Source organism: Macaca mulatta, chromosome 15 (assembly GCF_049350105.2).
Source record: "Macaca mulatta isolate MMU2019108-1 chromosome 15, T2T-MMU8v2.0, whole genome shotgun sequence".
Taxonomy (NCBI): Eukaryota; Metazoa; Chordata; class Mammalia; order Primates; family Cercopithecidae; genus Macaca; species Macaca mulatta.
In genome coordinates this window covers 96,511,870-96,527,615 of record NC_133420.1, presented here as the reverse complement: position 1 = coordinate 96,527,615, position 15,746 = coordinate 96,511,870, and the positions used below count along the sequence as shown (strand labels likewise).

Below are 15,746 nucleotides of genomic sequence, written 5' to 3'. Positions count from 1 at the left end.
CCTCATTCTTCTTTCTCCTAATTCTTGTTTCACTGGAAATACACTTCTTAATAAAGTTGTAGTACGTAAGCTTCACCTATATACTCTGTTGCCCAGGCTGGAGTGCAGTGGTATAATCTCGGCTCACTTCAACCTCCGCCTCCCAGGTTCAAGTGATTCTCTCTGCCTCAGCCTCCCAAGTAGCTGGGATTAGAGGTGCCTGCCACCACACTCAGCTAATTTTTGTTAGTAGGGATGGGGTTTCACCACGTTGGCCAGCCTGGTCTCAAACTCCAGACCTCAGGTGATCCGCCCACCTTGGCCTCCCAAAGTGCTGGGATTACAGGCGTGAGCCATTGCGCCAAGCCTTTCATCACAATTTCTAGTGTTCTTGCTGATGGTTAATTAGGATGCAGTAAGGTAGAAGGTGAAACATTGGGCTTTATGGCAACTGTGTGCTTGAAGTTTTGGAGCAATGATTATTACATGAATTGAGGAGTAGGCAAGCCTCTGTTGACAGCATTGCAAGCTTTGCAAAAAGAAAATTTTAATCTCAGAGCAGCAACTCCCAACTTAAGACACACTGTGAAATCCAGAGGGGCTTTCTAGCAGATTTAAAGAAATTCCTATCTCTTCGGTGATCCAAGACCTGCTGTGCTGAAAATCATGTATAGAATTTGACAAGTAGAAGCCACATCTTTGGAACGGAAACTGCTCCATCTCCCTACTCCAAACAAGACAGTAAAATGGTAATAGTAGAAGAGCTGCAGAGGAGACTGGATATACACTCTTGACAGGTCTTATGTATTAAAACTGTGGCCTTGACAGGGAAATGGTAGGGCCCTGAGATCTGCTGTTGGGATGATTGGGTGGCGAAAGCAGAGAAGCCTGAAATCTTTCCAGTTCCCCTGAATCTTTCAAGCCAGCAGAGGCAGAATTCTTTCCCCTTTTACCAGAGGAAAACAGCCTCGCTTAAAGACTATGCAACAACTTCTCCAAGAGCCTTTGCCTTGAAAGATGATTTTATTCTCTTCGAGATCTGCCTCATGATCACTCATTGCCTTCAGGCTAAGAGTTTCTCATTGCTGTCAGGCCAAAAACTCAAGCACAGCCAGAGCAGTAAACACAATTCCTATTCCAGAAGGAGATAATTTACATACCTAAAAAACTGCAGAAGCCAAATAGTATTTTCTGCTAAGAACTAGGAAATATTGTATTAGAGTAGATTTTAAGTCCATAAAGAGGGCAGAATGTAAATGAGGAGAGAGTGTAACTCATTGAAATGGGGCACTCATAGATCCAGTGTTCCAACAAGACACCAGAAGTCCTAATAGTCCACTGGATGTCACTTTGAAACTTGGTCATCACGATGGCCTACAGTCAATGAGGTGGAGATTTCAGAACTTCTGCTGCATTGAGGAAGGGGTCAGAAGGCTCAGGGACATGGAAATACTAGGTGGATTAGACTATGGAATAAGTAAGAACATTCAACCTGACTGTTTTCTCAGAGCACAGGAAACTTTCCTTTTACAAAGTAATAGGGAAAAAACTGGTTAGATAACAGTGGCATCTTTGAGAGCCTTAGAGTAGCTGTCCTTGGTAGATGAAAGATGGTGGTAGGTGATGTAGCCATTAAATTGTGCTCTGAATGAACACAATTTGAATGACATTTCAGAATGTCAGAGCAGGAAAGCGGTAATTATCTGGCCTAGGCAAGAATGGCATAATTACTGTGTAAAAAGCTAGGGTAGAGTAGCAATCGGGCACCTTGACCTACAAGGACCTTTGGTGTTAATAGATCCTAGTGTTACTAGAGAGGCAAAATAGATGGAAAGTCAGCTAGGATAGTGCTCAATTTGTATAACAAAAAATGGCTAGCTCATGAGCAGAAGGATGATGTCAGCTGTCACAATGGAAATATTAAGTCCCTCCCCCAAATTCCAGATCCAAGTGGTCCAGACTTAAGTAGAGTCCCAGTCCTCTTGAGGAAGGACTCACTGCCACCACAAGCACACACAGTAAACATTCCCCACTCCTTCTCCAGAGAGACCTGGGTTTCTATGACAAAGCAACCATGGTGAAGGAAGAACACCTCAATTTTTTGAGAAATGTTAGATAAGGAGTTTGAGCTTATATTGATACAAAAAAATCTAAAATGCCTCTGGTTAGTGAGGGCTATGGAGAATAGGTAGTAAGTGGAGTCTTGGACCAAGTCCATCTCACAGTGTATCCACTTGTTTCATGCAAACCCTATGATTATTTTCGTGGTCCCTGATTATGTAATTGGGATAGATATATTCAGCATCTGGAAGAACCCTACACCATGGGTAACCTGGCTCATGAAGAAAGGGCTACTATGGTAGAAAAGTACAAGTAGAGGATCCATCCCTGAAATTTCATCATCTTCAGGTAGGTAAAATTATCTTCTTCAATTTATGGATTGAAATTAATCTCAGAGAGATTAAATTAACTTGGCTAAGGCTTTACAGTTGGTAATTGCCAGAACCAAGAATTAAACATAGTTCCATCTGGATCTAGAGTCTGAGTCATCTGGCTTTTAACTACTACCTATTTTGTTTATGCTTTTATGTTCTATAACTGTAATAAATGTAATAAAACAGTCTAGTTTAGTCTCAAGCTTCTTGACAATATTTGGCTGCACCTCTTAATAGATCCTATGTATATATTTTTCTTCATATGAGAACCCATTTAAAATTGTATCTATAGGCTTTGGCATAAAAGCCCTAAGCCAATTATTTTCAATAACGCCAGAGGTACCCATCACATTAAGAAGAACTGCAGTTGGGAATGATGAGTCTTTATGATGAGCCTTACTCTCAGGAGATACTTCCCATCACCCTAATTAATGGGGCCCAAGGAATCATCATATAAAAGAAAATTATTAATTCTGTAGGTGACTGCTACTAGCATCAGAATGTAGTAATTTGGTCTACTAAGAGAGAGTCTCATAATTGGTTATTTGGAAAGGATAAAGTTTTATGGTTATTGCAGACTGTATACTAAGATGAATTTCAGAGTTAAATGCAAAATTTAAAAAATGTCACATGGAAAAGTAAAAACTTTAAAAAAGGAAGTTAATACCAAATTCATGGGGGAGAGGGAAGGGGAGCTAAAAAATTACAAAGGAAAATAGAGAAACAATAAAAGATAATTATTGGTAGATCCAGCTACATAAAAAGTTTAAGTTGTTTTGTGGTCAAAACTATCACAAATAAAATTACAAGGCAAGCTGGAAATTCTGAAGAAAATACAACAGTCTTAATGTCCTTAATATAGACAGAATTTTTACAAATCAATGCCTTCATCTTCTAATCATCAAAAATGTCTTCAGCAACTACCATTAGCCAGGTTAGATGACAGGGCTATAGAAGTAAATGAAGCAGCCACACTTAGGGAACTTGCAGTCTCATGGGGGAGATAGACAATAAATAAGTGAAAACATATAACACAGTATATGGTGATAAGTGCTATAGAGAAAAATGAATTGAGAAGTGTGGTACAGGCTTGCAGGAGGAAAGAGACTGCAGTTTGTAATTAATAGAAGGTTTCTCTGGGATGGTGGCATGTGAGCAAAGACCTGCAGGAGGTGAGAAAAGCCACTGGATTGTCTGTGTCTTGGGCAGAGCGAATGTCAGGGAGGCAGGAGCATGCCTGGTTTGTTCCAGGGGAAGCAAGGAGGCCAGCCAGTGAGGCCAGAGGGGCGAGAGAGTAAGAGAGGAAGTAGCAGGAGACAGAGTCAGAGGGGTAGCAGGGTAGGATCTAGATCATGTACAGTCTTCCCAACTATTATGAGAACTTTGGCTTTCACTATGCAGAAACAGGGAAGCCACTAAAAGACTTTATGCAGTGAAATAATATAATCTGAATTACGTTTCATCAAGAGCATGGTTGTGGTTTAAAAAGAGGATTTAAGTTAGAAGGCTATTGCCGAGACTGTAGTAGACACAGGGGTGTTTTGTTTCGCAAAGGTGGGCAGTGGGGAGATGGTGAGGATCAGTAGCTTGCATTTAAGCATGTTAATTTTGAGATGCCCAATAGACATCCAAGTGTAGTTGTCAACAGCCGGTTGGACATCCAAGTCTGTGGTTCTGGGCAGAGGTCTGGGCTGGAGTTCTAACTATGCGAGTTGTAGACAGAAAGACGGTATTTATAGCCAAGAGACAGAATGAGATCAAGTAAGACAGTGAGTGTTGACAGAAAGGGGAAGACATGTAAGAAAGAAACCTGGAGTCACTCCAATGTTAAAGATTTGGGCCATGAGGAAGAATCAGCAAAGGAGACTGAGAAGTAGGGGCCAGAAAGGTAGGAGAAAAAACAGGTTCAGGCTTGAGAAGTGGAGCAAAGAGAGAGTCAACTGTGTAAGTGCAGATAATAAGAAAATCAGGTGAGGACTGAAAACTGACTGCATCTGATGATCTTGTTTAGCCAATTAGTTGTTCCTTCATCTCTCAGCTGAGAGATCTCACCCAAACTTATTTTTTGCACCACTCCCCAGCGTACATATCCACTTCTTTGCTTCTTCTGACAGAAATCATGCAAGCATTCACCACCTGTTTCCTGGATCAAAGCAACAAGAGACCCAAATGCCAGTCGACTAATGCAGAAACCTCACAAAGGGAGAGGAATTAGAAGGAAAGCAAAGGCTGTGAATTTTGATAACTATATATTTTTAAAAATATTTTTGTGTTTGTTGACTAAAAATAATCGTTCAAATGCACCAGCTATCAAAGAAATACAGATTAAAAATAAACTGGCCACCATTTTTTTTGCAAATCAAATTGGCTTTTTAAAAAGCATATCCCGTATGGGCAAGACTTAGCAGACATTCCCAAATACCACTGGTGGAAGTGTTAATTGGTAAAACTTTTCTAGAGGGCAATTTGGCAATATATAAGAATAATTTTTTATAAGTTCCTTCTTCACATTTTTTGGTCCAGTAATTCTGCTTTTAGCAATTTATCATATGGAAATAATCAGAATGTACACCAAAATTTATATGAAAGGATGTTCACTTTAGTGTTGTATCTTATAGAATTTAGGATATATAATTCTATAGGATTCTATATTCTTATAGAATATTGAAACCTTGGTGTGGTTTGTTATAGAATCTATAGGACTAAAATGGCAATTAAAATAATTTAATATTCAACATTGAAAACTGAGTTAATAAATTATGAGTCACAAAAGAAATACTCTTCAGTCAAACGTATGTAGACGATGTGAGAATATGTCAACAAAGTATTGTGAAAGTAAAAAAAACAAAAAACAAGCTATAAAATGGTACTTTTGATTCTGTTTTTGTAAAGAAAGGATAGAAAAACTGGAACTATATCACCTAAAATCTATAATTATTTTCATGCATGTTTGGGCATATTGAAGTTTTTATTCATTCAGAAACATTTACTGAGAGCCTACCCTGTGGCAGGCAGTGTTCTGGGTGCTTGGGATACATCCAGTGGAAACTGACAGCGTTGCTGACTTTCCAGTGCTTACATTTTATCAAGAGGGATACAGACCATAGATAATAATAGGAACAGGTTATATATCTTTTAGGATGCTGTAAGTGTTAGAGAAAAAACATAGAATTGAAAAAGAAGGGTTGGGCATGGCATGGGTGCAATTGAAAATAGGATGGTCAGGGTAAATCCCATTGAGAAGGTAGCATTTGACAAAGACTTTATGGAGTTAAAGGAATTGACCATGTGAACATTGAGGAAAAAGTATTCAAAGGGGGAAAAAAAACCAAAAAACCCTGCAAACGCAAAGGCCCTAACTTAGGAGCATGCCTGATGTGTCTGAGAATCAGCACACAGGCCTGTGAAGCAGGACCCAAATGAACATGGGAGTAGGAAATGAGGCTAGAGAGTAACTGGGAGCCAGACTATGGAGAAGCTCCTGCGAGGCTTTGGCTCTGTTGAGAACAGACAGGTAAGAAGCTATTGCAGTAATCTAGATGAGAGATGATGGTGTTGAGAAAGAGAAGACACAGTGAATATAATAAAAATTGGTGTGATTCTGGATAGATTTTGAAAGTAGAACAAATATAATTACTTGATGGTTTGGATTCAGGAGATAAAGAAAGAGAGGCCTTCAAAGTTCTTGGCTTGCATGATGGAGAGGATAAAGTTATCAATTGAGACAGAAAAACTACCAGTACAGCAGGTTTTGGGTAGAAATTGGGAGATCAGAAGTTGAATTTTGCACATGATAAATTTCTGCAAGGAGGGAACATCCAGGAGGAAGTTTACCAGGAAAACATCATGTTTGGAGGATACGTCTGCACTGGAGAGGGACACTTGGGAACCATTAGCCTATGGATGGTATTTGTAGTTATGAGAATGGGTGAGCTCACCAAGGGAGCCTGCACAGAGAAGAGGTCCAAACACTGCATCCTGGGACACTTCAAAACCAGGGGCTTATGAAGACAAGTAATAATGATAGCTGGTTGAGAAAGTGTCAGCAAGGGAGGAGAAAAATCAAAAGATCATGAAGCAAAAAGAGTGTTTCAAATGATGCCAGTAAATTAGATAAGTTGAGAAGTGAGAGTTGATCACTGGCATTAGCAATGTGGAGGTCAGGGCACTGCTGACCTCAAAAAGAGTGGTTTTGGAGAAATGGCTCCAGTGAGAAATAGAAGCGGGGAGTTGGACACTGAGTATAGACAACCCTTCGGAGGAATTTTGCTGAAAGGGGCTTAGAGAGTTGGCCATGGCTGACTGGGAAAGCGACATCTAGAGAAGATGATGTTTTCATTTTTTGTTTCTGTTTTTCATTTTTAGATGCAACAAATAGCAGCATGTTGGTATGTGGTGGAAAACTGAGCCAAACCGCTGTGATCATTAATATCCTCAAGTTAGTAAGATGGCAGCAGATGGTATGCTTGGAAGGTCACACAAGGACTGCCTGGACGACAAACCTCTAGTTCATTGGTCTGGTCTATTCTGCTGCTTAAAATTCATAACCCTTTCATCTCTGCATTTCCTCAGGAGGTTATAATAAAAATGTAATCATTTAGGGTCAGCATAATCTCACAGAGCAATGATCATTAAGGTAAAAGCTCCCCGACCATTCCCCTGCCCCACCCGACACGTATATACACCAAGAAGCCATTCACCCCCATGGGAAAGCTTGTGGCTTAGAATCTCAGAATTGCAGATTCGACAAAACCACAAAATGCTCTGAATCTGTGCTAGGAAAGCCTATTTTGCCAAAAAAATGGAAAGAAAAATTAGCCATTTGACCCTACTCCTCAAAGAGCTTAGTAGCCCTGGAAACCAAAGTACTTCCTATTTGCTGCCCCTTCTCTAGGATTACAAAGAGAAAAACCCAGAAATCAACTTTGGACCTCTTTGTATTATAAGGCCCTGTATACCTCAGACCAAAGTCAAACCTTAAATTTGAGGATCCTGAACTCCTGCAGGACATGCCTGTGCTCCCACACATGTAACATTCCAACACAGATGATATCTGCTCTCTTTCTCCCTGCCATGCTCCTTCCTTCCTTCTTCTTGTAAAAACTAGTTCTCAGAAAGGAATCCCAGAAGCAATGGTGGTTTAAAACTGGCAGGAGCTTTTGTATCAGTTCCCATTTTACACATAAAGAAACTCAATCTCAGAGGGGTGAAGTGGGCCCAAAAGCCAACTGCCAATTAAAACTCCATAAAGGTTTGATCAACTCATTTATCAGGTGTACTGATTGATATGTTCTCTGTCAAAGTCAAGTCCTAACAGAAACCATAGCCAAGAATCAAAGAAGTGGATGATGAAAAATGGGAAGAGAACGGCAGCAGGCCGGGGAGGATGTTGTTTTAGCAGTAGGATAGCTTTTTGGATGTTTGATATTGCATGAACAGTTCCTTGATTCACCTGTCTCTGATTTATGAGTTGTGGTCTCAACTGGTGGCGATCCTGCAAGGGGACATTTGGCAATGTCTGGAGGGCATTTGTGGTTGTCACAACTCTGGGGGGAAGATGTGACTAACATCTAATAGGTAGAGACCAGGGATGCCGCTAAACATTCTACAGTGTACAGGATAGGTGCCTCACTGCCGCCGCCCCGCCTCCCCCTACCTAACAACACACATATGACCCCAAATAACAATAGTTTTAAAAACTCTGGTTTCCCTTGAAGGGAAAGGAAGGAAGGAAAAAAGAACATTACCAAAAATTGGCTCTGGAGAAGTGTTCCACATAGAGCTGTTCATCAGAAAAAGGGGCCAAGTGGATGTCGCTGAATGTCGGGAGCATCATTCCTGATGAGCAAAACACAAGAGACCCAGAAGTCAGCTTCTGTCGCTTTCTGATTGAAGGCTATACTCATCTGCCACCTGAGACCAATTCCATTCTTTTGCTTCAGTTATGACATGACAGGACAAAATATAATTTTGTCTCAATGCAAGTATACAAAATTAGGCAGAAGAGTAGAGGGGCTATAGAAAAGAGTATCAAAGCAAGTCACAAAGCAATACAATGATAAAGGCTTGCAGAGACTTAGGCAAACCTTTCAACCTGGCAGTTGCCTTCTCAGTTACTGGCTTTTTTTCCCCTTTCTGTTTCTCCTATGAATTCTGGATTTATTTATTTATATTTATTTATTTATTTAATTTATTTATTCTCTTATTTATTGTAACAATAATTTAGCTTTAAAAATAATCAAAATCCCATCCTCCCATCACATTATTATTCTCATTCTCAGACTTTGTCCATGTAGAATCAGATCGACCACCTGTCTTCTTAGGTGCTTTTGGGATTTATGTTTATATGGATGCTCGCCAATCTTCATGCTGGGAAATACACATTTGTACTATTTCTTGGCATCCACAATCACTACAGGAAAGGTAGATTCTTCAGTGGGCAAATGAGCACCTAGATTGGCATGCCTGAAGTTGGGCCTTTCTGAGTAGGCAGACCTGATGATCAGCATTGTTACTCTTGCAATTTTAGGGAAAATCTTTTCATAGCCATTTATTAAATTGCACACAAAAGAAAGAGGAACTATTAACTATATTTCAGAAATAAGGCTGACTTAAGACACCAGAGATGCTGTCATAAAAACAACAAAAATAGCTAAAATTTCTCAGTTATGATGACCCTCTCATGTACTTTTCCAAGGGTTTCCCATGCATTAATTTATATAATTCTCATACCAAGATAAAGTGGGTTCTATTATTATGTCAATTTTATAAACAGGAAAACAGAGAAATTTAAGTTACTTGGTATCACAGAGTTAACAAATAGCAGAGCAAAATCCGGGGAGTGGAATCTCATCTGATAATCAGTGCCCCATCCTTAAACTATGTGGCTTTTCATATCTGTTAAAACAGGTTATTTTATTTGGGGGTATTTTCAGAAGCGGTCAGGGGCAAAGCATGATCATAACCTCATTCATATGTCCCCATCTAAATCTCAGGCATTGGTATCAAAACAATAATGATTGCTTGATGGTTTTTCAATTTCGAGACGATAGAAGGATATTAAATAACCTCAGAGAAGTAATATGTATCACTGCTTGTGTAAACTTGGGAAGATTAGAGGATGATGTTATGAGCCTCAATCTAATAGGAATTCCAAGAATGTCAGATAAAATGGAGGGGAGAAAATCAAATGTAAAATATTTTGAAAATTCCAAGAACAGAAGAAAATCAGCCTCCTGATTAAACATATTCACTGAATTTCCAGCACAGGAACTTAAAAAAGATTCTCACTAGAACACTAGAAATAAAAAGAAGATACTAAAAGCATCTAGAGGGGAAAACTTTGTTACTCTAAAGGAGCAGGAGTCAGAATGGCATTGACTTCTCAATAGCAAGATTTGCAGACAGAAACCAAACACAAAAACCGAAACACAAGCTTTAAAAATATTGATTAAAAATTGTTTTTAAGTAAAATTATTGACCAAATAATAGCACAAGGACTTGATAAAAAGTAACTCCTCAAGCTCCTTTTCTGCAGAAGCTGGTAGAGAATATCCTTTGCTGAAATGATGTCGTAAACCAACAAAGAGGAAGACAAAAGGATGATGATGGAAAGTCAAAGTGTGGCTGTCACGCAATGGGGCTGCAGAACACTCAGTTCATGTTGCTAGAGAAGGCCAGAGGACTACTGAATAGAGGGGAGCAACAGAGGAACACATATTGATGGCATCTGTCAGATCTATTGGAGCGTAGAAACACTTAACCATGAATATATAAAAGCTAAGCTAATAAAAGAAACCAAGACAATTAACTCCGGGAAAAACAAAAGATTATATGAGAAAACATATATAAGTATACAGCATCTACTCTACCATCTGACTCAGTATTCAACAATAGTTACATTACATCATAACACTGTAAACGCTGATTCTTGATTTAACCGAATAATGATCTAGGCCTATATTTCTTTATGCTAAATTCTGAGATCTGAAAAGCAACAGATTTTTATAAGTTTGCGGCAGCATCATTTGATGGCAAAACCTGACCTGAACTAACACGAGAGTTTATTTGTAGTCTTCATTTATTCTTGGTATCAATATTCTTATGTTTTGTTGCAGGAATATAATGTGTTTCATTACAGAGTGTTGCCTCAGATCCCACTGGGAGAATTAAGTAGTACATGGTATGTGATCATATTAACTTTCAAAAGTCCTTCAGATGCTGAATTCTGAAACATATCTGGCCCTAAGGGTTGGGATAAAGGAACTGAGGACCTATCTAAATACATTGAGAGGATGGGGGTGGGGTAGGTGCATCAGGAAGGAAGGAGCTGCTATTCAGGAAAGCTGAATTCTCAAGCAGAAAGTGACGAGAATAGCAATGTAATCATCTTAGATAGGAATATGTAGGTAAATAATAGAAGAAACAACAGATAGAGTTGAAAGCAGTTGCCTTTGGGGAGCAGTCTGACGATAGAAAGAGGTGTGGCAGAAGACTACTATTTTTCATTATAAGCCTTTTTATTATTAATTGATGTTTTAAACTATGTCTTATTATGATGGAATATATAAATAATTAGAAAAAAAATCAATCACCCTTCCCTGAGGAAGACATAGCCTAGAAAGCCAATAAAATCAGTATTCATTTCTACTTGCCTAGTTAAAGATATATAGCCCAGTATAAAATGTCATATTCATTTCAAATATCCAGGGAAGATACCTAGATACTATCTAAATACTGAGCTTAAGAGGGGCACAGGTGATACATGTTAATTAACTACATTATAAATCGCATCATATAGAAGCACCTAACCATCTGAAAAAGTCCAGGAAAAAACCATACAAATTCTTCCTGGGGGCATTGAGGAGGAAATCCAAGCCACTTTGTACCTTCACTTTCATCTCCCACAGTTCAATTTTATCGCATACACACAAGGCTTCCAAGAGCATCCTGAGCTGTTTTACAGCAAGATTGCTAATGAAGTTCTTGACATCAGGTATACTTTGCCTGAGCTTATTTATTTATTTATACATGAATTTTCTTTCAGTGCCTATTTCTGAATTTTGAAGCATGTAGGAAATTATAAACTTCAAACTTCACTTAAATGCATGTTGGTACGTATGAGTTGCCCAGTCGTTCACTATTTTGTTTTCATTGAATAGCAAGATAGGGAGCTACAACATTGGTAATTTAGATAAATACAATTGGGGTAAGGAGCTGAAATTCTCATAAGATGCAACTTAAAATTGGCCAGTTAGCCCCGATGTCTTAATTGAAAACACCTGCTGTTGGAATGCATCTACTTTCTCTGGTGAAGAGTGGAAAGCCAGTGTGTGCGCCAAAGTCATGAGTGTAGGCTTCAGGGTCAGATGGATGTAGGCTCAAATTCTTGGCCTGCCAATTGTTAGATGTCTGTTCTTGCCAAGTTACTTTTCCTCATTGAGTCTCAGTTTTCTCTTTATAAAATGGGATCATAACAATGCCCTCCGCTAACCCAGGTCTCAATCATATACTATTGATATTTTGGGCTGATAATTCTTTGATGCAGGGGACTGTCCTGTGCATCAAAGGATGCTTCACAGCATCTTTGCCCCTATTCACTAGATGCCAATACCCCAGCCCCTGCTGCCATTGTGACAACCAAAGTGTCTCCAGACATTGTCAAATGTCCCTGGGGAAGGTTGCAAAATTAGCTTCGAGGCTAACCCCCCGAATAAATTGAAAACCTTCATCATTCAGACTTTATAAGGATTTTATAAAATAATTTATTCAAATTGGCACTTGGAAAGCACAAAAAGCATATTGGATTTAATATTATCTTGACTATGTGTAGTGATCATAGACAGAGAGAGAAATACAGTAGGGGAAAAAACATGTCAAAAAGAACAAGCAGACCCCAGAGAGTTCCTCACATTATAGAGGGCCAACACTTGAAAGGATATCAGAGATTATGTGTAATAATATCATTTTACAGATGAGGAAACCAAAGCCAAATGGTCAAGTGTTAGCCCAAGTTCATTAAGGAACGAAGGGATTGAACTAGGACAAAAAACACAAAACTCAGACCTGGCTCTCTATACCACGTTGAATACTGTGAAGCATACCTGTGTTCTTATGATTGGAGACTAGTTAATTTGTTATGGAAAAATGAGATGAGAAAAACAAATAATTGAGTATAATAGAAATGCTTTTACAGAGAAGTCAGACTGTTTTTTAAACCAAGAATGGGCCAACTTACCATTTGATTTTAGCCATTTTTTGGAATGAAGATAACTCTCTAGCATCCGTTCATTGAACAGCATGTATCCCATTGGTTCGGAAATGATCACATCTACAGCCTCAGGAAGTGAGATGTCTTCAATTTTTCCTGGCAAAACAATGATCTTGCCTGAAAGGTGATTGTTTTTCACTAGCATCTGAAAAAGATAAAATGGGGTGCCAGAACTGTTGTTATTCAGGATCTTATGAAAAATGAGTTTTATCCATTAAGGGCTGAGAATGTGACAGGAAGGAGAAAGAAGTAACATTTGTTTCTAGAAACACTTTTAAAGAAAAATAACTCATTTGTCTCACTACACAAAAATTGCATGTTTAATATATATAATTTTGGAAAAGATACAGATATAAAACAAATAAAACACCTACAATCCTAATAATAACTATTAATATTTTGATGCATTCTCTTCTAGACTCTACATAAACATACACATATATGTGTATGTATGCCAGTATGTGTGGTCTGTATATGTGTGTGTGTGTGTGTATATATACATATTTATATTTATATATTTATATATATTTATACATTTATATATATTTATACATTTATATATTTATATATATAGGGGGATTTTTTAAAATTCATGGCTTCAGTTTATTTCCTATTGTTCTACTTGCAATAGAGATGCCAAACAACTCTGTACAATGATCTTCCACAGATTAATGATCTTTTTTGTTTTGCTTAGTTTTGAGATAGGGTCTCAGTTTGTAGCCCAGAGTGGAGTGCAATGGTGTGATCACGGCTCACTGCAGCCTCGACCTCCTGGGCTCGAGTGATCCTGCCACCTCAGCCTCCCAAAGTGCTAGGATTACAGATGTGAGCCACTGCACACAGGCCAATGATCTTGATCCTTATTAAATTTTTCCTTGGTCTTTTGATGTCAAAAATAAATACCATGATTATTGACCTTTCTTTAGGAGTACGTTTTTACAGTCATGTATTAATTTTCTTTGATGTCCTTTATATTTTATTTAATAAACTTAAACTCTTTCAAAAGAGGCACCCTGAAGAGAAATACATTTACTATGTTTCTAATGTATTTCTTCTGAATGCCAAATATGACAAGGTGATTGAATTATTATGTCTTTCTACTGCCTGAAAACATATTTTCTAATAAACATTTTATATTTGCCAGCATAAATATATACAGCACATTCCTTGTCAAGTTGTTCCTCTCTGAGACTTGTAGATTTTTCCTCATTGTATGTACAGCCTGTCAGAGTCCTTCCATTTTGTATTTTTGTAGCTTAATCCCTTTGCCCATCCTAAGTGCAATGTACTATGCACTTGTTACAATTCAGTGGCACCTTCTTAATTTCTGATCACTTCTTCAAATGGCTAGGATACCTTTCACATTAATCCTGTCTTCTAGGGTGCTGCTCACCAACACATGCTCTGTGAGCATACAAAATGTCTTTGTTTTTTAAAATCAAGTAATCTCTAATCTATGGAGGAATAATAAAGAAAACTGTTTGAACATGTCATCCATTGTCAATATTCATCCATTGCCAACGACTCTTGGAATGCTATTCTATCATCATTCCACACATAGAAGTCAAGTCCCTGGGAGTTCTGCAGAGACAATGACTAAAGGTTCGAGCTTTTGGTGTCCTGCTTTTCTCTCTACATTCTTGCCAGGAGAATCAATTCTCCTGCACAGCTTTGACTGTGGCTCCATTGTGAGTGACTATCCAAACTACATCTTTGGTTTCGTCCTCTCAGCTGAGTTTCAACAATAACTTGGACATTTTCACCAGTGAATTTCGCACCTCCTAAATAACAAGTAAACAGCAAAACTCAGCTGCTTCTTGAACATGAATCATTCCCTGAGTTTGCCTTTAAAATCTTTGTAAAATATTGCATTTCTATGATTCTGTTTTGGTCATCAATACCACAATCCCCAATGGCCTGGAGGTGTACTTAGTTCCCACAGGTAATTAGTTATTACATTTTCTTATTTCTACCTTTCAGATATATTTTATTTCTGCCTTCTTTTGCCAGCATCAACTTGTCCAGTTCCTACTAGCTTCAAATATGGACTTAAAAAATGATATTTATATAATGAAAACAATGATGGCAGTAACTACTTCATAAGTTTGTTTGAGGATCAAACCAAATAAAATATATTAAGAGCTATGTAAGCATTAAAATTATTATATTATTCTTATTAAATAATACTTTGGGCCAGGTGTGGTGGTTCATGCCTGTAATCCCAGCACTTTGGGAAGCTGAGGTGGGCAGATCACTCGAGGTCAGGAGTTTGAGACCAGCCTGGCTAACATGGTAAAACTCATCTCTACTACAAATACAAAGTAAGTTTAAAAAGTTAGTCAGACGTGGTGGAGCATGCCTGTAATCAGCTACTGAGGAGGCTGAGGTGGGAGGATCCCTCGAACTCAGGGGAGGGAGGTAGTGAGCTGAGACCATGCCACTGCACTCCAGCCTATGTGACAGAGTGAGACTCTGTCAAAAAAACAAAACAAAACAAAACAAACAACTTTTTACTTAAAAAGAGAAATGCAAATAAACAAAAACATAAAAATTACTAGTATTCCAGATATAGGCAAGTTATGTTTTCAATCAGACATTGGAGTATATCTCAAATCTCAATGTAATAATACTTCATAATTTTTTCCCAGCAATATGTTTTAGATCAGTTTTCTGAACACTTTAACATCATGGCACACATTTTTAAAAACCAAGTAATTTTATGGTACACTTGGGTGAAAGAAGAGCCTGCTTGCATTTTGAGACATTTGAGTGGGGACTCTGGCCACACTAGACCCTGACTACCTGACATGAGCGCAAAGGACATCAAAATCTCAATACCCAGCAAACTGGTTGGGAAGCTCTGTTCTAGACATCTTTCCATGAATGGTTCTATAACATAAATTTATTGGCTATATAGTATTTAATAGATGTGTATTGATTTATTTGATATCTCCTATTATTGGATACTGTTATTTCAAATTTCTATTAAAATAGTATATTGACAAATACTAATGCAATTAAATCTGAAAATACACTTTCTGCTATTTCCTTCAAAGTTGAAG

General features: G+C 38.2%; 1 protein-coding gene across 1 annotated transcript in view; it reads right to left on the bottom strand.

The window, feature by feature from the left end:
• Nucleotides 1–15,746, bottom strand: part of LOC100424819 (histone-arginine methyltransferase CARM1-like) — a 255,681-nt gene that overhangs the window by 29,614 nt on the left and 210,321 nt on the right. Inside the window, 2 exon segments of the mRNA XM_077966419.1 lie at nt 8,162–8,252; nt 12,652–12,829. Coding sequence (XP_077822545.1) covers nt 8,162–8,252; nt 12,652–12,829 — 269 coding nt within the window.